The sequence below is a fragment of the Heptranchias perlo genome, chromosome 29, assembly GCF_035084215.1.
Source record: "Heptranchias perlo isolate sHepPer1 chromosome 29, sHepPer1.hap1, whole genome shotgun sequence".
Classification (NCBI taxonomy): Eukaryota; Metazoa; Chordata; class Chondrichthyes; order Hexanchiformes; family Hexanchidae; genus Heptranchias; species Heptranchias perlo.
Genome location: NC_090353.1, coordinates 24,504,554 through 24,527,116, shown reverse-complemented (window position 1 = coordinate 24,527,116; position 22,563 = coordinate 24,504,554). Strand labels below are relative to the sequence as shown.

Below are 22,563 nucleotides of genomic sequence, written 5' to 3'. Positions count from 1 at the left end.
CCTTGCAAGCATGTTTTAATTTGAAACAGTGCTAAGGATTCACCCTTTCTGTTCTACTTAGTACCTTATATCTTCTATAAGGTACACTCTCATATATCCCCTTCGAAGGCTTGAGTCCAAGTTTTTCTAACCCTCATAACTCACTCCTCTGACGCTAGGGCTAAGCCTTGTGGCCCTACTTTGTAATGTTTCTAGGATTTGGATGTTTCCATTGTGCTTTGGCAATGGGGTCTGACCAGAGCACTAAACACCTTCAACATGATGGACTCGACTACTGAATTGGCAATATAGCTCAACATTCTGTTTGCTTTAATAATTGCTGTTCTGCAGTGAGTGGGCATAGACAGAATAGAGTCTGTTATTATTTATAGCTAGATAGTTTCAGCCTCTCCCCTAGCTGGTTCAACAACATTCCCATTTTTCCTTTTAATCTCAACATCATGAATTTATCTGTATTGAATTTCATCTGCCATATTTCTGCTTAGTGGATAACATGGTGTGATATTGAGCAATACAGACCAGAATGATCCTGGGGTTGATTTCTGGCCTCTAGCAAATGAGATAGCTGGTCTAAGCCAGGGTAGCAGTTGAAGCAGTACAATTGGCTTCAGTGTCCCTAGGTAAAAGAAAATGTGCCCTTTGTTCTCACTCCTGCTTGCTATCTAGTGACCCTTGCTGGAAAGTATGTATTTGTGGATGTCTACTGAGGAAAAGACTGGGCTTGGCTGTAATAGCTCCCACAGTTAAATAGCATAGCAGCACTTGCTATCTAAGCTTGTATGAAGAATGGCCACTTGAATGGGTAAGGGCTTGGGTGACTAACTTCCGGGGAGGAGGAATGGGTGGAAAAGCGAGGGAGGAAAAAAAGGAACGTTTTGTAAAGTGAACACTTTTTTTCCATTAACTTTAGCCAACTCCTATTGGTTCAATCCATGCTGACATACCACTCTCGCCACCCAACCGAGATAAAACTCCACAGCAAACCAAACCGGTAAGGACTTGGTGAATGTTTTCATCATAACTTTACATGGGAGCTTCTATGAAATGATCTTAATGTTGAAGAATTGTGGAATTTACCAAATATGTCATACGGCCTGGTAACTCTATATTATGGTATAGAGCTTTTGGAGGTTTTTGCATGAAAAGTGATGCAATGTAATTACCTATTTCCACCAGCAACAGGTTTTGCACCATCTCTAGATGCCAGTTTGAAGCCTGTACACCACATGTAGCTTGCAATACTATATAGTAAAATACTTGAAAATATTAAAATTCCAAATCTTAATGGTTACATTCCTGTACAGCTTTCATAATTATACCACATCAGGATATGATAGTGTGGTGCTGAGGGATAATATCATGGCTATGGTACTGGACCTGTAGCAACTCAAGTTGAGAGTTCAAATCCCAGCATAGCACGTTGTGAAATGGAATTTTAATAAATTTGGTAATTTGTTGGTTGGTAACAGAAAAAAATAACCATGAAAGTTGCTAAATTGTCATAAAAACCCAACTGGTTCACTAATGTCCTTCAGGGAAGAGAATCTGTCACTCCTACCTGGTCTGGTCTATATGTGACTCCAGTCCCATGACTGAATTGTAAAACAATTGCTCAAGACAAAGGCCTGCCAGCGTCAACTTGGGGCAACTAGGGATGAGCAATAAATGCAGCCTTGCCAGTATTGCCCACTTCCTGAGGAATTTTTTTTTCAAAAAAGAGGCTTTTTTGTTGTTTGGTTTTCATGAGCACCTTTTATACCAAGGTGTGCTTAGTGCAAATTTTGTCTCCCTTGCACTGCAGTCTAGTTACCTGGCAGAATACTGGTGCCTTAGTGGGATACTGTCCTCATGTGCACGAGCTACTACCTCATTAATCTTTGTGAGAACTGGATCTGATCCAGGAAACAGAAATTGAACAACTTTAATTGTCTATCATAACAGTCATGAAACTCTACAACCTTATAAGGGATAAAATCAAAGTGACTTTGGTTACACTTCTGGCAGTAGGACAGTATTATTGCAAAAGTGATATCTGATCAAATTGCTGTTTAAAATTAAAATAAATGCTACTTCAGAATTTAATACTTGAATCATGTACACTAAAACATATCAGAATTTGCATGCTGTCACTTTGATAAACAGGTATTTGTTTCTAATGATGTAACTTATAGTCTGCATTCCTTTTCCACTGGAAATTGCATAGGCTCACTTATCTAGCATCGTTGCACTCCTGCCGTTTACTCCGTCCCATCAGAGTGAGGAATGCAGCATTCTACTGTGATTTATTCAACAGGCTTTTTGATAATGTTTGCAACTTAATGGGATATATTACATGACCATGACACATCATAGCAGAGCTGCTGCTTACTTTTTAACTACTGCCATAAATTGCCTGCAGTCTCTTGCTTTTATGGTGGTTGTATCATGCTTGCAACCTACATTGTTTTGAGGAACTTGGGTGATATAAGAGCACTTTCTGTGTAGTGGCAACTTGCTGCACTTTCTTTCTTGGTGTATTTATATATTAATTTTATGTCTATTGAAATAATTACTCCCTATAATAACATGACTCTGAAGACCAGTGTATGTGAAGAGAGGCAATTCGCATATCACAATTGAGTGTTAAAACATCCTTTGCACTTGTTAACATTTCCATTGCTCAGTGGGCAGCAATGGTGTATCTCGCTTATTCCTCAACGAAGGAATCCCTTCATAACTCAAGACTCCGTCACTCATCCATTATGAGATCTCCCTTATTCATGGAAGAAACTGTTTCTCACTGTATAGCTTTTGTATTTGAACTTTTGTGTAGTGTTTGTAATTCATTTTGAATGTTAGCAGAAAGGGAGGGAATCAGTGAAATGCAAGCAACTCCAGAAGAAAGACACATTGCCCACTTTTACCTTGTTGATACTTCAGGTGCAAGTTTGCATTTTTGTGAGATTTACAGCAGGATGTATCAAGCATAAATAGTATCAAAGTTGACTCTGCACTAGTTTGGGACCTGAGTGAATTTTCTGCTGACTTCAGATAGACATTGTTGCAAAAACAAATAGTGTCTTGTATATAACTTTAATATTAATTTTGGTTGCAATTGGTGAAAGATTGCTTCAAATCAAACAGCCTTCTTTCAGTGTTTTGGGTCATAGAACATCATTTCTGGATTGGGTAGAGTCAAGTTCATGGTTGGCAGCCATCTGTTTTTTGCATGGGCCTCAGCATTTCCCATCCCAGTTTACATTGTTTGCATGGGGAAGGCAGGGGAGGGGAGATGCAAAAGGTCCACCAAAGCAGTGGATTTGGGGTCAGCTGAAATCATCCCATTATGCAAGTAAGTGGTAATTTGCAGCCCCCTTACTGTAGTTTGTAACGTGCTTTTATTTAATATAAATGGCATTTAAGGACGTGGGAGTTTCAAGAGTGGATAAGTCTCATTTGTACTTCCAACTGTTTTCAGCTGTAAAACAGATTTCGAGCCTTCAGAGCAAGCAGGTGGAAGAGGCTGAATGAGTGAAAAATCAGACTGTTATGAACACGCATGAAATATTGGATATAGCTGCAGCTTAAGTTGTGACATGTTCATGTTCCATAAGTGCTTATATTCTAACTACTTCTTGTATGTCATACATGAGGCCATTAGTCATAGAGTTAGAGTCATAGAGTTATACAGCACGGATAGAGGCCCTTCGGCCCATCGTGTCCGCGCCGGCCATCAGCCCTGTCTACTCTAATCCCATATTCCAGCATTTGGTCCGTAGCCTTGTATGCTATGGCATTTCAAGTGCTCATCCAAATGCTTCTTGAATGTTGTGAGGGTTCCTGCCTCCACAACCCTTTCAGGCAGTGAGTTCCAGACTCCAACCACCCTCTGGGTGAAAAAGTTCTTTCTCAAATCCCCTCTAAACCTCCCGCCTTTTACCTTGAATCTATGTCCCCTTGTTATAGTACCCTCAACGAAGGGAAAAAGCTCCTCAGTATCCATCCTATCTGTGCCCCTCATAATTTTGTACACCTCAATCATGTCCCCCCTCAGCCTCCTCTGCTCCAAGGAAAACAAACCCAATCTTCCCAGTCTCTCTTCATAGCTGAAGCGCTCCAGCCCTGGTAACATCCTGGTGAATCTCCTCTGCACCCTCTCCAAAGCGATCACATCCTTCCTGTAGTGTGGCGACCAGAACTGCACACAGTACTCCAGCTGTGGCCTAACCAGTGTTTTATACAGCTCCATCATAACCTCCTTGCTCTTATATTCTATGCCTCGGCTAATAAAGGCAAGTATCCCATATGCCTTCTTTACCACCTTATCTACCTGTTCCGCCGCCTTCAGGGATCTGTGAACTTGCACACCAAGATCCCTCTGACCCTCTGTCTTGCCTAGGGTCCTCCCATTCATTGTGTATTCCCTTGCCTTGTTAGTCCCTCCAAAGTGCATCACCTCGCACTTTTCCGGGTTAAATTCCATTTGCCACTGTTCCGCCCATCTGACCAACCCATCTATATCGTCCTGCAGACTGAGGCTATCCTCCTCGCTATTTACCACCCTACCAATTTTTGTATCATCAGCGAACTTACTGATCATACCTTTTACATTCATATCCAAGTCATTAATGTAGACCACAAACAGCAAGGGACCCAGCACCGATCCCTGTGGTACCCCACTGGCCACAGGCTTCCAGTCACAAAAACAACCTTCGACCATCACCCTCTGCCTTCTGCCACTAAGCCAGTTTTGTATCCAAAGTGCCAAGGCACCCTGGATTCCATGGGCTCGTACCTTCTTGACCAGTCTCCTGTGGGGGACTTTATCGAAGGCCTTACTGAAATCCATGTATACCACATCCACTGCGTTACCCTCATCCACACGCCTAGTCACCCCCTCAAAAAATTCAATCAAATTAGTCAGACATGATCTTCCCTTGACAAAGCCATGTTGACTATCCCTGATTAATCCTTGCTTCTCCAAGTGGAGACTAATTTTGTCCTTCAGAATTTTTTCCAATAATTTTCCTACCACTGATGTTAGGCTCACTGGCCTGTAGTTCCCCGGTTTTTCCCTACTCCCCTTCTTGAATAATGGTATTACATTAGCGGTTCTCCAGTCCTCTGGCACATCCCCTGTGGCCAGAGAGGTTCTGAATATATGTGTCTGAGCCCCCGCAATCTCCTCCTTTGCCTCACACAGTAGCCTGGGATACATTTCGTCCGGGCCTGGGGATTTATCCATTTTTAGGCCTGCTAAAACCGCCAATACCTCCTCCCGCTCATTGGTTTTGTTTTCACAGTGAAACACACTGAATTGTGACACATCACTGAGAAATCTGATTTCCAATGTAATAAAAAGGAGTTTAACTTAATTCAGTCACCTTGAAGCAGTGACTTTATTCTGGGGTGTTTCACAGTTGTATGCTGAGTTGTCAGCTATTCTGAGTTCTGTAGGTTAGCACGTATGCAAGTTACCAGTACTGGTATTTACCCTGAATTTACAGCTTGAAATCTGTGGGCAAGAAAAAAATGACTGTAATGAGAAATATAACTTAAAAAGGGACAGAGGGCAAAAGAAATGATAAAATTTAGGTGTAACATTTAAAGTTAGAACAAATTGTCACTTTTACCAAAAATATTCCATTTGACTCTGCATTATAATACATTTTGGGAGATAATACCAAAGGGGGAGACAGTTAAAGAAGCTAGTACTTCAAATCGAGAAGTAGCTTATTATCTTTGTTTTGAACCCTTAAGTAATGTTAATCATGTTCAGCACCTTTCATAGTTCAGAGCAGAGGCGAGTATGTCAAATCCATATTCAGATCAGGAGATCTACACTGAACTTGTTGCCTCTAACTAAAACGTTAAATGTGTAAAAACTTAGTGAGCTATTGGTGAAAATATATCTGAACTTTTCTCTGAATCCATCCGAAATACATTCGCAATTACCCGCTTAATCAGATCACTTGTTTTTTGATCAAGTTTCTACTTGATCAGAAAATGCTTTTACTATAGAAGATTTACATTCTTTAAGAATACATAAGGAAGCATAGTACAAGAAAAAGACAATCGGTCCCTTGAGCCTGCACCTACTGCAATTTGCTCTATCATGATCTCTCTCCAACGTATTTAGTCTCCTGAAGGAAGGGAAGATGCTGCAAAACAACTTCTGCTCCTTACAAAAGATAATCAAGCAAACCCAGAATTTCATCTTTTTTTAAAAATCGGTTTAATTGGAAACAGAAGGCTTTTCCAAATCCTGAAAAGGATTCTAAAGCAAAAGATAATAGATATGTTGCTTTTATGGAAGCCGACTTTTTTTTTGTTTGTATGCTACAATTGTTTTTGCTCCTTAACCATTATTTTTTTCTGTTTGCTCACTGATATTGCCTCACTTGTAGTAATCCTCTTCACTGTCAGTTGTTTTTCTAATGCACTTTGCGCTTTTAATTTGGCAGATTTACTAATTTGCGTTTTATATAATTGCTGTATCTGCTTGCTTCAGCATGACTTTCCCCTCACTTTTGTGGTTTTTTTTTTTTGTTTGTTTTTCTCTTTTTTTTCTTTTTTAACGTTGGCAGTTGGCAGATCGCAATGGAGCATGGGAACCTCATTCCAGCTGTCAGCCCAGTTCACATCATTTGGGAGCACATCTAGCATCAGACAGGCTCGGAGGTTCCGTACAGGTACTTTCTGCATTAGTTGCATGTTCTAACCATTCTTTGGTGTGTTGCTTGTGAAGCTGATGTGCCATCCTTGCAAACCAATTTAATTTCGCGAGTACTGAATGTTAGTTTGCTTCACTTTTAATTCTGCATTGTAACCCGATTTCAAGCGACATTCATAATGTGATTTTTTTTTAATGTAGTATTCAGTTTAACTATATCTAGTAGTAATTAGTCAGTTGTACAGCTAAATGGTATCAGAAGTTGATGCTAACCTATTATCTAAACATTCTAAAATGTTGGTGAAATGACAAAAAACAAATATACCACACTTCCTGGATTCCTGTTTAGATTTTGGATTCCCACTTGATAATGGCTTGAACATGGGTCCATTCTCAAGGTCCTCAACTAGTTACTTGGATGTAAGCCAAATGGTTGGTAATCCAAGCATCTGTGTAGATCCACAATTGTAATACGTTGAATGAGTAAATGCACCACATTTGTCCTAAATGTTACTGATCAGCAAGGTTCTAGGTTCAATGTCTGGTTTATATTGAATTAGCAGATTTCATTTGGGGGTTGGGGGAGGGGTAATTAAAATTGACCTCTTGTCAATGGGCTACGGAGAGGGAAAATCAGCCAGAGTTACTGTTACATTGGAACAGGAATAGGCCAATCAACCCCTGGAGCCTGTTCTGCCATTCAATTAGATCTTTGCTGATCTGTACCTCAACTCCATTTACTGTTTCTTATAACCCTGCCAGTAATCTATATTTTTGGATCTTGGGTGGAGATATGGTTGAGCTCAGGCTATGACGAATATCATGATCACACAGCCTGCCAACACTCACTGTCTAGGCTTGTCACAACACTGGCCAGTTCAAGGAAGGAACTCTTGGAGGCCTGCTGACACCCACTGCTCTGTTCCACAGCATGATTTAATACCTCAGGCGAAGACAACAGAAGAGGAAGTAAAATTTAGAGGCAACACTTCTTGAGTGGTGGAGGGAATTGTCTGCTAATTTATTGTGAATTGCTGACATAGATGAGTGTTGTATGATAGGATCTTTGTTGCAGGTGTTTTCTGCCAGTGATAACCATAATAGCTCTACATCTCCTTAGGAAATGACACGTTTGTTGTAGGTCATACGTGTATTTTTAGTTGAGAGTTCTTTTGAGCCTATGTATGCATGATTGCACAGTGATGTACATCAGAATGTACATTCCGAAACTTATTCCAGTAACTTTGTATCTGTTTGTATGCATTGCAAATTGAAAGTATGTACTGTTGCATATTGAAGCTGAGTTTTGTTTACTTTCACAGAATATTTCCCACTAGATCAAATGTCTTGGGAAATAGTGAAATGAAAGAACATTTATATAGCACCTTACATGACAGCAGGACATTGCTTCACAGTCAATTAATTACTTTTGAAATGTAGTCACTTTTTTTAATGTAAGGAAATGTGGCAGCCAGTTTACACGTGGCAAGATCACACAAACAACAATGAGATAAATGACCAATGAAACTGTTAGTGATGTTGGTTAAGGGATAAATGTTGGTCAGGACACTGGGAGAACTCCCCACTCTTCTCTGGATAATGCCTTGGGATCCTTTACGTCCACCTCAGAGAGAAGATGGGAGCTCAGTTTAACGTCCCATCCACAAGGCGGCACCTCCGACAGTGCAACACTCACTTCAGAGCAGTACTGAGGATCAGCTCAGATTATGTGCTTGTCTCTGAAGTGGACCTTAAATCCATAACCTTTTATCACAGGCGAGAGTGCTACCACTGAGCCAAGGCTGACAAGTTGCAATTTAATCTTGCACAATATTTTGCAGGACTTCCCTTTTTTAAAAACGCATTATTTTGGATTTAGTTTGAAAATTTTAATCCAAATTTTTGCCTAGCGTATGCAAATGATTTAGCTATACTTAAATTCCAGCTGACATCCACTGTCATACCGTTGGATGAGAAGGTGGAATTTTCCACAATATCATACTGTCACCATCAAACTGCATTGCTGGACCATCACTGCTATGTTGTAAAGTGAGACAATCTTTTGAGTTTGCCCCCATGCACTCTTCAGATCTCTGAAACATGGGAGAATACTCAGCATTTTAACTCCCCAATGGGTAACATATCCTCAATTGCCATGTGGTAACATGATGGCCTTAGCAGTGTTGTAATGTGAAGGTGCCAGGCAGAGCCCAAATACTTGTACACAGAAAGGGAATGAGAGTTCACTCCCCCCTGGCCGCACTAAGCAGTTATGAAGCAGCATTGTTGGAAGCCAAGTAATGGCCAGAGACATAACGTGCCATGTGATTCCACACAAAGAGAGAATAAAAGGAGAAACTAATCTCTCAAAAAATAAATTACTTGGTATTTAGTGTCTGGAATGCCCCGGATGCTTTTGAGAGTTCCTTCAAGGAAACATTTCTCTCCCTCTCTGTCTTCCCCAGTATCATTCCTTTGCCAAAATGTTGGTCTAGTGACCTGCCTCCAGGTCTTTACAAATGCTGTTCTTAAACCGTGTCATAAGACACACAAGAATGATGCAGAGTAAATCATCCTTCAGGTTTCCCCTACTCCATGTGTGTCGGAAGGTCATGGTTTCAAGGCCCACTTGAGAGTCTTGAGAACATAATTTAGGCTGGTACTTCAGTGCAATACTGAAGGAGTGCTGCACTGCCAGTGGTCCCATCCCTTGGATGAACCAAGGTCCCATCTACCCTCTCAAGTAGACACAAAAGATACCATGGAATTATTCGAAGAAGAGCAGGGGAGTTCTCCCAGTGTCCTGGCCAACATTTATCTCTTAATCAACATCACTAAAACAGTTTAAATGGTCATTCATCTCATTGCTGTCTGTGTGATCTTGCTATGTGCAAATTGGCTGCTGCATTGTCTGCACTTCAGAAGTAATTAATTGACTCTGAATTGCTTTGCAACGTCCTGTGGTCATGTAAGATGCTTTATAAATGGAAGTTCGTTCTTCTTTGCAGGGCTATGGGGAAAGAGCAAAGGAGTGGGACTAATTGGATAGCTCTTTCAAAGAGCCAGCACAGGCACGAGGGGCTGTATGATTCTATGATTCTTTTCACTAAGTAAGCTAGGAGTGGTTTGTTACATCGTCCTCTTGCTAATAACCAAAATTAAAACTTCTCTTGGGGAAAGCCAATAGTCAACCTCTCTGAACCAAGTTACACAGTGATAATATGCAGGAAAAACAAGCAACAAGGCATTCCCAGTTTCGGATTCTCCTCTGCAACCTCAAAAGATGTAGAAAACTCATGGAGATCATTTTTGTCTAGCTGGGAATCACTTTCTCAGAGGAAAACTGCGTTAGTTGACTCTCTAAATTGTGCTTCCACCTGCTATTCACCAGGCTCAGTCACCAATCTATTCATATCTGTAGAGAATTTGTTGTCCCTGCCTGGTCTGCTGAAGTATGCCCTTTTGTAAACTCCTTCACATTGAATTTTCTGTCATTCTTGTGATACAGTAAATTACTTATTCCTTTCTGCTTTATCAGACAACAAGTGCAGAAGTACTTTTGCTCACACCACTATTGCATGCAAGGCACCACAAATTTAGTAACTGAATTCCCCTGGTGCTAGGGACCAGATTTCCTACCTCAAATAAAGAGGAAATTCTTACATGGTTTAAATTGACATTTAGAACCTATTGCATAAAATAACTGGATATTTGAGTTTGTGTGTTAATGGATGAAACAATTTATTGGATGTGCAGTGCACTGTGCCATGTCACAGTCAACCACATGTTTATACCCATAATTTTCCTTAGTGAATTATAAATTTTTGCTGTAGAACAGGTTGGCAGAAATCAAGGCTTAGGATACCCCATGCCCCGCAAGTCGTCTGGAGTTTAACAGGCTAAAATAGCACGTTGCCAGCATTGGCAAGCTTTCTGCTGATTATCCAACTAGGACCAACCTACATGTTAGGGAATTGGATTGCCAGATTATCTGGAGCTGAGTGGGAATGACCCAATAATTGGTCTACCCTTCCAGGTTCCATCAATGAACCAGGCTGCATGATCAATCATCAATAGTGCCCTGGAGCAGCTTAGAACTGCCTGGTCACGTTAAGAATTATCAAATGTGCCACAAAGAATTAGTTTTATCCTAATCTGCCATCACCAGTTGTGATGTGGAGATGCCGGTGATGGACTGGGGTTGACAATTGTAAACAATTTTACAACACCAAGTTGTGTCAGCTTAATACAAATTCTACCACAGAAATATGCCCCGTCCATTCTGAAGGAGGATACTATTCATTGTTCGTTGGACTGCGGACAAGTACAGGTTTGAGATTTATGTTACAACAGACTGGCGGTATCTAACAACAGTGACTGCACTTCAAAAAAGTAATCCATTGGCTATAAAGCATTTTAGGACATCCTAAGGACATAAGATGCTATATAAAAGCAGTTATTTCTTCCTTCTTACACAGGTTGATGCTTCTTGGATTTTTATCTTTGAAAGGTGGGAGTTCAGATGTTTCGATATGTGCAACAGGCTAAACCCAATCTCTCTTACCCCCTCCCTATCCCATCATGGTCTTTCCTAGCCAAGGAGTGGGCCAACGCCTGTTTCTAGGCCTCTGCCAGTTCAGCTCTGTAATCAGTTACTAAAAGGTGCGTGAGTATTTGAAAAAGCATTTCACGCAGCAAAAAACTTCCCACAAGTAAATGAGATGAATGACCAATCAACTATTTAGTGGGTGTATGACCAGTTAATTTCAACCAGCTTCACCAGAAAGTAAAAGGGAATGTTGGTTAGGACACTAGGAGAATTTTCTGCTTTTCTTCAAATAGTGCAGTGGAACAGACAGATTGATTCAGTACTGCAGTGGAGTCTCAGCCTAGGTTATGTGCTCCAACACCTACTGTGGGACCAAACTCAAACTTCTGATCCATAGTATACTACCAACTGAGCCAAGTTGACATGCTCAAATCTACTGGTCAATCAGTAATTTCCCCATCTTGTATGAAGAGGATTTCTGGTCTCTGCTAAGTGCTGCTCCACAACAACATAGTTGAGATCAGGAATTTGATGAATGCCCAATTGCAGGCATGAGCCATGTTACAATACACATTGCAGCTTTAATGCATAGTCCACCATATCACCCAGGACTTTTTAATCCTAACGTTAAGTACTATGACTATTTTTAAAATATGCTATATTTTCTTTGCATATGTAGGTATATCACTGCAATAAACAGACATCTATCCACAAGATTGCCGTCTCTACTGTGTAGTTTTGTACATACTTCAGTGATTTTTGATGTGCCGTATTTATGTTTAGTTGACCTGTATTTTTAATGTTGATATTTTTGCAGCATTTCCATCACCACTTTTATTATTGTCATTGAAATGGTTGATTATAGTAAGCATCACTTAGTTTATGGTTACTTCGATTGGAATTGCATAGTTTCTGTTTGTATTTTTATTTGTTCTATCTCTTGGGTGAAACTACGTGTGTGACTTCGGGTGATTTCTTTTCGTCAATTGCAAGCTTTTTTTCTTGTTTCTTTAAATATACAGTACATCATACATTAAAAATAGGTAAGTTACAGGAAATTGCACATTTCTTATTTATTTTCTGGATTTTGTTTTAAGGTGGTGAGTTCAACAAATGGAGAGCTTAACACAGATGACCCCACAGCAGGACACTCCAATGCACCCATCACAGCCCCAGCAGAGATTGAAGTGGCAGATGATACCAAGTATGAATTTCTCCTAACTTTCCACATAATTACTTAGTATATAGCAGTATTAAGCAAAAATAGGTTCTGAATAATTGTATACTTGGACATGACATAAATGATCAGCATAGCTTATGATGTAAACTTAAAGTATGTGTCATACACAAACCTTATATGTGGTTCTGAATCTTCATTTCTATTGTAAAAATGTCTCCACTTGATCATGACATTCCATACTAAAAATTGACAGAAAATCATTTTTGAAAGTATGATTGCAAACAAGTGTGTTTTAAAAGCTGCAAAGTACATTTAGCACTCAAAGCTGCCTTTGTTTAATTTATTCAGTTTTACAAAGACTCTATCAGTAGCACTTGCATTACGTTCTGTTCCTGCAAGTCGACACAGGGACATATAGTGAGATGGTATTCTGCAACAGAGCTCAAAGACTCTGCATTCAGAGTGGAGTGGGTTCATGGAAGGGGACAGGGGAGAGGGAAGAATCAAGGATTCACATTTCACTAGAATGTATTGAGCTATAAATGGCTTACAAGCAAAACAATCTTTTATTTCTGCATTTTACTAAACAGGTGATGTTGGAAGCACAGAACTCTAACTCTATTTCCAAATTGATGAGATCAGTTATTCAGGCATGGGATTCAGGTGACGTTCCTGCTCCTCCCTTGGTCCTTACAGTTAGTGTGTTGCTTCTCTTGAGCTTCCTGAAACAGCTGGACTCATTTCAGTTACAAATACAGTCAATTTCAGCCTTCACTGCACTTCAGCCACAGCGATCAGGATTCACGATGGCTCCGTGACATGGTGCTGAAGCGAATTATACTGGGGTTGGTTTTTTTTTATTCGTTCATGGGATGTGGGTGTCGCTGGCAAGGCCAGCATTTATTGCCCATCCCTAATTGTCCTTGAGAAGGTGGTGGTGAGCCGCCGCCTTGAACCGCTGCAGTCTGTATGGTGAAGGTTTTCCCACAGTGCTGTTAGGAAGGGAGTTCCAGGATTTTGACCCAGCAACGATGAAGGAACGGCGATATATTTCCAAGTCGGGATGGTGTATGACTTGGAGGGGATGTGGTGTTGATCCCATGTGCCTGCTGCTCTTGTCCTTCTAGGTGGTAGAGGTCGCGGGTTTGGGAGGTGCTGTTGAAGAAGCCTTGGCGAGTTGCTGCAGTGCATCCTGTGGATGGTACACACTGTAGCCACTGCGCGCCGGTGGTGAAGGGAGTGAATGTTTAGGGTGGTGGATGAGGTGCCAATCAAGCGGGCTGCTTTGTCCTGGATGGTGTCGAGCTTCTCGAGTGTTGCTGGAGCTGCACTCATCCAAGCAAGTGGAGAGTATTCCATCACACTCCTGACTTGTGCCTTGTAGATGGTGGAAAGGCTTTGGGGAGTCAGGAGGTGAGTCACTCGCCGTAGAATACCCAGCCTCTGACCTGCTCTTGTAGCCACAGTATTTATATGGCTGGTCCAGTAGTTAACTTTCTGGTCAATGGTGACCCCCAGGATGTTGATGGTGGGAGAATCGGCGATGGTAATGCCGTTGAATGTCAAGGGGAGGTGGTTAGACTCTCTCTTGTTGCAGATGGTCATTGCCTGGCACTTGTCTGGCGCAAATGTTACTTGCCACTTATGAGCCCAAGCCTGGATGTTGTCCAGGTCTTGCTGCATGCGGACTCGGACTGCTTCGTTATCTGAGGGGTTGCGAATGGAACTGAACGCTGCAATCATCAGCGAACATCCCCATTTCTGACCTGATGATGGAGGGAAGGTCATTGATGAAGCAGCTGAAGATGGTTGGGCCGAGGACACTGCCCTGAGGAACTCCTGCAGCAATGTCCTGGGGCTGAGATGATTGGCCTCCAACAACCACTACCATCTTCCTTTGCACTAGGTATGACTCCAACCACTGGAGATTTTTCCCCCTGATTCCCATTGACTTCAATTTTACTAGGGCTCCTTGGTGCCACACTCTGTCAAATGCTGCCTTTATGTCAAGGGCAGTCACTCTCACCTCACCTCTGGAATTCAGCTCTTTTGTCCATGTTTGGACCAAGGCTGTAATGAGGTCTGGAGCCAAGCGGTCCTGGCAAAACCCAAACTGAGCATCGGTGAGCAGGTTATTGGTGAGTATATGCCCCTTGATAGCACTGTCGACGGCACCTTCCATTACTTTGCTGATGATTGAGAGTAGACTGATGGGGCGGTAATTGGCCGGATTGGATTTGTCCTGCTTTTTATGGACAGGACATACCTGGGCAATTTTCCACATTGTCGGGTGGATGCCAGTGTTGTAGCTGTACTGGAACAGCTTGGCGAGAGGCGCAGCTAGTTCTGGAGCACAAGTCTTCAGCACTACAGCTGGGATGTTGTCGGGGCCCATAGCCTTTGTTGTATCCAATGCACTCAGCCGTTTCTTGATATCACGTGGAGTGAATCGAATTGGCTGAAGACTGGCTTCTGTGATGATGGGGATATTGGGAGGAGGCCGAGATGGATCATCCACTCGGCACTTCTGGCTGAAGATGGTTGCAAACGCTTCAGCCTTGTGTTTTGCACTCACGTGCTGGACTCCGCCATCATTGAGGATGGGGATGTTTGCAGAGCCTCTTCCTCCCGTTAGTTGTTTAATTGTCCACCACCATTCACGACTGGATGTGGCAGGACTGCAGAGCTTTGATCTGATCCGTTGGTTGTGGAATTGCTTAGCTCTGTCTATGGCATGTTGCTTCCGCTGTTTAGCATGCATGTAGTCCTGAGTTGTAGCTTCACCAGGTTGGCCCCTCATTTTTAGGTACGCCTGGTGCTGCTCCTGGCATGCTCGTCTACACTCCTCATTGAACCAGGGTTGATCCCCTGGCTTGTTGGTAATGGTAGAGTGAGGAATATGCCAGGCCATGAGGTTACAGATTGTGCTGGAATACAATTCTGCTGCTGCTGATGGCCCACAGCGCCTCATGGATGCCCAGTTATGAGCTGCTAGATCTGTTCTGAATCTATCCTATTTAGCACGGTGGTAGTGCCACACAACACGTTGGATGGTGTCCTCAGTGCAAAGACAGGACTTCGTCTCCACGAGGACTGTGCGGTGGTCACTCCTACCAATACTGTCATGAACAGATGCATTTGCGACAGGTAGATTGGTGAGGACGAGGTCAAGTAAGTTTTTCCCTCGTGTTGGTTCACTCACCACCTGCCGCAGGCCCAGTCTAGCAGCTATGTCCTTTAGGACTCGGCCAGCTCGGTCAGTAGTGGTGCTACCGAGCCACTCTTGGTGATGGACATTGAAGTCCCCTACCCAGAGTACATTCTGTGCCCTTGCTACCCTCAGTGCTTCCTCCAAGTGGTGTTCAACATGGAGGAGGACTGATTCATCAGCCGAGGGAGGACGGTAGGTAGTAATCAGCAGGAGGTTTCCTTGCCCATGTTTGACCTGATGCCATGAGATTTCATGAGGTCCAGAGTCAATGTTGAGGACTCCCAGGACCACTCCCTCCTGACTGTATATCACTGTACTGCCACCTCTGGTAGGTTTGTCCTGCCGGTGGAACAGGACATACCCAGGGATGGTGATGGAAGAGTCTGGATGTTGGCTGAAAGGTATGATGCTGTGAGTATGACTATGTCAGGCTGTTGCTTGACTAATCTGTGGGACAGCTCTCCCAATTTTGGCACAAGTCCCCAGATGTTAGTGAGGAGGACTTTTCAGAGTCAACTGGGCTTGGTTTGCCATTGTCGTGTCCGGTGCCGGGTGGTCCGTCCGGTTTTATTCTTTTTGTGCCTTTTTTTAGTGAGATTGTACAACTGACTGGCTTGCCAGGCCATTTCAAAGGGCAATTAAGAATCAACCACATTGCTGTGGGTCTGGAGTCACATATCGGCCAGACCGGGTAAGGACGGCAGGCTTCCTTCCCTAAAGGGCATTAGTGAACCAGATGGGTTTTTACGACAATCCGGTAGTTTCATGGCCACCATTACTGTTACTAGTATTTTAATTCCAGATGTTATTTAATTAATTGAATTTAATTAATTGAGTTTAAATTCCCCATCTGCCGTGGCGGGATTTGAAATCATGACTCTGGATTATTAGTCCAGGCCTCTGGATTACTAGTCCAGTAACATAACCACTATGCTACCGTACCCATGATGGGGGAAACCATCTATGTGCCTGAAAAGTTTAGGCATTTTTAAATTTCTCACTAAATTACTTTGGCAAGAGTCACATTTTGGCAAAACTATTACTTTAGAACATTTCTCCTTTCCCATTTTAAAGGTTTTTTTTTAAGGATTGAGAATCAATTTAAGAATCATGGTGTCCTGTCTCAGTTGTGGGTGTGTACAACAGTGGTCTGGGATAACTCTCTTCCTCTGAATCTTCCCTTCTCTCCCTATGGCAAATTGTTGGCCTCCTTAAACATATAGCTACAAAAGGGCAGTGTAGTGGTGCGGTGCACTGAAGCACTAATGTATTGCATCAGAGCGTAATGGGATGTGGGTTGATAGTGTGATTCTCCCACATACCAAGTTCCTGTCTCGGCATTTCAGTCTTGAAACATTTCCTTAAACTGGTATTTCCCCATGAGAATGGGAGGGGAACTGAAGTGAGAGTTGTCCCAACCTATGGACTTAAATCTACTCACAGCTGCTTTCAGAGTAATATTGCCAAGTGGCTTATTGTAAGTCACCTTTCTTGGGCACACCAGGTACCTATTGTTCTTGGGAGACAGTCTCGTATTTGATGGAGACAAGAATGTTGAAAGTGGAGGCGAACCAATTGTTCAGCATGCTAATGGTGGTGCCCAGAGCAGATCCAACTAAATCACCATTGATTTGTTATCCAAATTAATTTGCTCAAACTGTAGTATCATCTTGTTTCACTTTCAGTATAGAATGCTTGTGCAGCTATCAAAATATAAATCTGTGACAGGACACATCTGTTGAGTTCTCTCAAATTCTCCACCTGGATATATTGTCAAGTTCTCTAAGTGAAGTGATATTTTCTGTTTCTGTACTAATAAAAAAATTTGGGAGCTGAGTTGGTTAGCACACTGTCCTTTAATCCCTGGCATGAGATTGATGGGATAAAATTCTCCCCTTTCTGGTGGTTGTATAAATCCTATGTAAAATTAATTGTGACAGTTTCAACTCAGTACTTAATGGGCACAGATAGCATTAAACTTGGCCACAATTCAGTACAAATTGGTGTCTCTGCCCAAAATTGCTATGAGCATGGCTGGTGCATATGGGGTTGTTCTGCTGAGGTTATGGTGAGTGCATATTTTTAACGGTAGAGGAGGATTTAATTTGCATCTGCCTTGTCAAGAGAGCATTTGATGCTTGCACTCAGTGTCCAAAGGAGGTCCACAAACCTCTTAATGTGGCAGTGGATTTATTATCAATAAATATATCGCCACCCAAAAACGTTTTTGCTAAATGACCAGAAATAAAATCCTTCATTTAGATATCCACTATATGCACTTTTTTTTTCCTTTGGCCGTTACCCAGACAACTTCTATGTGAGATCATCTTCATTGTCAGTAGCACTGCTGGAGAAAGTCAGATGGTCTTTTGGTAATTCTGGTGGTGGTATCATTCCTGGCTATTTGTGACCTTTTGAGTCAACTAAAACCTTCAGCAGTATCAGGGGTGACATTTTTTCAGCCGTGAAATAACTGTGTTCTTTTTTTAAGGTGCTGTTGTTTCTTCAAGAGGCGGAAGAGGAAAACCATTCAGCGCCATAAGTGACTCTGGAAACTGCTGTGAGATTTACACGTGTGCTCTGCAACTTTCCAGTCATCATAGATTCAGAAATCCATCCCTTTTGTGGCAGGCATCTGCTGTTGTCTAAGATCATGACTTTTCTGCCCAGCATTTTGGGCTTCTGACATTGGCACTCTTTTCTGCTGTGAAATTCATACTGGTGGACTTGGCAAATGCACCATGCAAAGTTTTTACTTCCTTTTCTGTGGGAATCCATGAAAGCATCGTCTTTGAAATCAACACCCGACATCTGCATTAAATAGGATTAGTTCTCTCAGTGGGATCAAGGCAGCATTGAGTTCAAGTTTTAAAAAAGTTCCAGAAAGAAAAAGCAGCAGTTACTTCAAGATTTTTTTGTGGGCTGTTGGTATAATTTGAAACTCAACTCAAGACATGCTTCATTCATCTCCAGTGTTACATAATTGCAAGTCATATGATTTTTTTCCCTTTATTTTTTCCCTTTTTGTGATCAACATGAATGCGTGGTGTAGTCACTGTCATTGGGTACTGTTGGGATGAGGAAATTCCCTGTGGCTTTCCTCATCTTTAATTGCACTTTCGATAACAGTATGTAAGAGCTTTTGGGTCTGATTGTGCAAAAACTGTTTCTACGTTCCTTTTTTTTAAGGGAATACAAAAACGGTAGGAAACGTAGCATGTTTTTAAATGTAATAATGACAGTATAATGTTTGCAAAATGTAAATGAAGCAGTTGCATTATTAAACTGGGTAGAATTAGGACCTGATAGTTCACAGAAAAAAAATCTTGTTCAAATTCAGATCTGGTTAGAGCTTTTGTGATCCAGGTGGCACCAGGGCCATATATGAACAGGAGATGGTCATCTTCAGAAATTCAGCAGCCGTACCATTCGAAACCATGCGACAAAAGGGCACTTCAGGCACAATGTATGTGAACAGGGTTTTCTGTGAAGGCACCATTTATATTTGGTCTCGGCAAAGCAACCCAGTTAATAGGGGAAGGTTTTTGTACAGTTGAAGGCTTCTGTCATAGTCATGTCATATAATGAAAGATCAGCACTCAAGTTTAGTTGTCAGTACCCAGAAGGGCAGAAAGAGGATCTTACATTTTAAAGCATTTGGCATTGACAAGTTTACAGCAAAGCACTTTGTAAGGCTTCTAGACAAAGTTCTCAAGATAGTTCAACTTGTTGAGCAAGAAGTAGGCAAATGGACTCTGAGAAGTCAATAAGTTTTCATTGTAGGCAAGAGCAGTGAGAAACAAGAGTAGGTTTCTGTAAGTTAGTATTGAGTCAGTGAGGCCTATCAGACAGCAAGGAGAATTCTTCAGGTTTCAAAGACTTTGTTGAAAAGCCAGTGACGTGAACAGTGACAAAGTACCTCATTTTCTGGATTGGAAGCCACAGCTGTTTAGAGTTTCAACTGGGACAGATTACTTTGAAGTAAATCTTGATTTCAGAGGCAACACCTAGCTTTACTGATTGCTTTCATTGTGCTGTAAACTGTTCATATAGCCACATTGTTGGTGTATCGAACCACGAAGATTTTATGCACATTTTTATTTAGAAAATCCATTGTTTTTACTTCGAAGTACATTTCGTTTAAATCTTATACCATTTTAGAACCCTCTTTATCCCCCTTTTTATTTTAAGGCTGCAGGTTTTTCTCAGGAAATTAGGGTACTTAAAATGGACCCCTGACAAGACTGGGTTATTTACTAATTATCCATCTCAATAGATTCTTGGTAACTATAGGTACAAGTAAAACTTGGATTATAAACTTCTACCTAGAGTGAACCATACTGCACATAACTAAGCTTATAGGTTACGTCCTTTACTGTGAGTTATCTTTACAGAAGCTGTTTCCATTGGTGCAGTACCTAGCAAGAGGTCCATTTCTGGTGCAGAGAAACACTCACCCACAACCATGTGCAACATTTTCTTTGTGTAACATTCAATTTTTAGTTGGTTAATAATTTTTTTGAATGCTTAAGTGTTGTTGTGGATAGTGTCCATTTGCCAATAAGGTATAAGGAGGGCAACACAGGAACAAAAGGGTGACAAAATGTTAGTCTGAGCTCCTGTTACCAGGTCTCCAAGGTAAACATTGTTTGATACGCTTGCATCCTAATATATTAATCAAGAAGCTACAGTACTATGTGTGATGGTTTATGTATGGATAAAAACTGAAGTAATAAATTTTTTTGCATATAAAATTATTTTTCCCCCAAGTATCATTGACTATTTAGAGGGTTAGTTTTGTCAATATGGTTAAAGCACTCCTGAAACCTAATTTGCAGGTGTGTCTGGTCCTTTCCATGTGTGAAAATATGAAGACATTGAGGTGAAAATTATGATTATTGTATTTTTCATAAATAATAAGCTTTGTGTTCACATATCTTGTGAACTATTACAAATTTTTCTGAAGATGGAGAATTCAGCATGTCTGAGGTATGTGAGACTGTCCAGAGGTTTTTTAGGTGAAGGTAGTATTGCACAGTTGTATTTTTATTAAATCCCCACCCCTGAAATATAAACTTATTTCACAGGTAGTCATTATAGACCTGTCCTGAGAGAAGGCAGAACTGATTTTGTAACTGCCTAAAACATGCACTTTTCATACTGGTGATCTCAGTTCAGCACAGCCAAAGTTTAATATCCCTTGGACAGAAAATAATGGAGTCAAGTGTTGAACAGAGACTATCTTTAAAAATATAAACCTAATGCTTGGTGGGCTGTTGACGGTCATACCTTATTTTAATACTTATTGCTGTATATAGACTTTCAAAAATTTATGTGAGCAGTTTAAGCTGCCAGAAATGACCAAGAGTTTGACTGTGAATCATCTCCATTTCCACTTAAATGGATAGAAAGAGGAGTCACAAAAATTGTCATGGTAGCACAGTGGTGTCACCAGCGTGCCGAGCAATGTTTTGCGAAATTCATCCGCTGCCTTTTCTGCTAGGATGGGTCTGTTATTGGCTGGAATGCAATTATCATGATAGATGGTGTTATTGTGAAGATTAAAATATATATTGATATTTAGGTTCAGATTTCATAACCTTTTTGTGATAAACCATACTGCTCAGAATGGCTCTACACCTGAGAAGGTTGAACTGTGCATTCTGTAACCTGCCCAGTAATTTAACACTTACTTGACACAAAATGGTCCCTATCCACAACAAGCACATGAGCAATTTTGTAATGCTGTCATTAATTTTGGTGACTGTAATAAGTGAAAAGAACCAAATAAAGGGAATACAAGCAATTCATATTTGTGTCTTTGTATTTTTTATTCATTCAGATGTTAAATTCCTTGCTGTCAACTAAACTTTCTGAAATGTTACAAAAGCATCAGGTAAGATGAAATATTTACAATAATTGGCTACCTTTTGCATTGTACTATTTAGTACACAACTGGCACACAACAGTTGTTCACATGGGGCATGTATATCATTTGTGTGAGAGATGGTGAGAAGTATGCTATTCTAGTCAACGAAGATGTTAGATGACAATACATTTTCTCCTCCACTGACCCAACTTGTCCTGCTCTTAAAAACTAGCCCCTCTGCTGTGGTGAGCATGTAACTTAACCAATGCATGTAGACATGATGTTGAGATCTGCCATTAAACATTTAGTGCCAGTAGTGTGTGAATTTTTTTTTAACCTGGTGTGTACTGCAGCAACTATAGCACAACTATGGTGTATCATTAGGAATGAATGTTGATAATTTGTTCCTGTGTTGCAGATAATAAACCTTTTATGTTTCACATTGTTAGTTTGAGTTAATGCAAAGTAATATTCTCTAATTTTTCTTCAAATAGTACTATACAGGTAACTTCTTGATTTTTTTTATTTTAGAGGTAGAGGATAAATAAATAGGATGTAACTAACCCCAGTAAGGGATGATTCTTCATCAAGAATGCTAACATCTGAAAATCTCATCAATTTGGCATATGTCTATTTTGTTCTATAATTTCACAGCTGGTTTGAAGCCATGCTGCACATAATTGTGGGGAGAGAGTAGTGATTGTCCCTTGTATTTTTGTTTCATTGTGTGAATATTCAGCACAGTTGTTTCAAGCGAGAAAGCACTTTGCTAGAAAAGAACTATGTATGGCATTTATGAATGTTAAACTGAAGAATTCCCTGTATTTGTGGTTCACATGATTGTTAAAGATTACATTGCATTATGTGAAGAAGGCCAGTGAGTTCTCCCAGTGTCCTGACCAACATTACTCCCTCAACCGATACCACCAAAAGAAAACCCATGGTTAACCGGTCATTCATCTCATTGCTGTCTGTGGGACGTTGCTGAAACAGAATGGTTGGCATATTTCATCTGTATTTTGCATGTAGGCTCACATTATTTTCTACATTAGAATTTTCTAACTTATGGCTACCAAATATTCATCAACCTCAGAAAATTAAT

General features: G+C 41.0%; 1 protein-coding gene across 5 annotated transcripts in view; it reads left to right on the top strand.

The window, feature by feature from the left end:
• Positions 1–21,402, top strand: part of LOC137299516 (casein kinase I) — a 120,553-nt gene extending 99,151 nt beyond the window's left edge. For 4 of the 5 annotated variants that reach the window (XM_067968319.1, XM_067968315.1, XM_067968316.1 and 1 more), the window contains 4 exons: positions 911–991; positions 6,567–6,671; positions 12,299–12,405; positions 18,084–21,402. In XM_067968319.1, the coding sequence (XP_067824420.1) occupies positions 911–991; positions 6,567–6,671; positions 12,299–12,405; positions 18,084–18,138 (348 nt within the window). In that variant the 3' untranslated portion in view covers positions 18,139–21,402. The remainder of the gene's footprint in view (positions 1–910; positions 992–6,566; positions 6,672–12,298; positions 12,406–18,083) is intronic. The other variant, XM_067968320.1, reaches the window with a different exon arrangement.
• Positions 21,403–22,563: the final 1,161 nt, after the last annotated feature.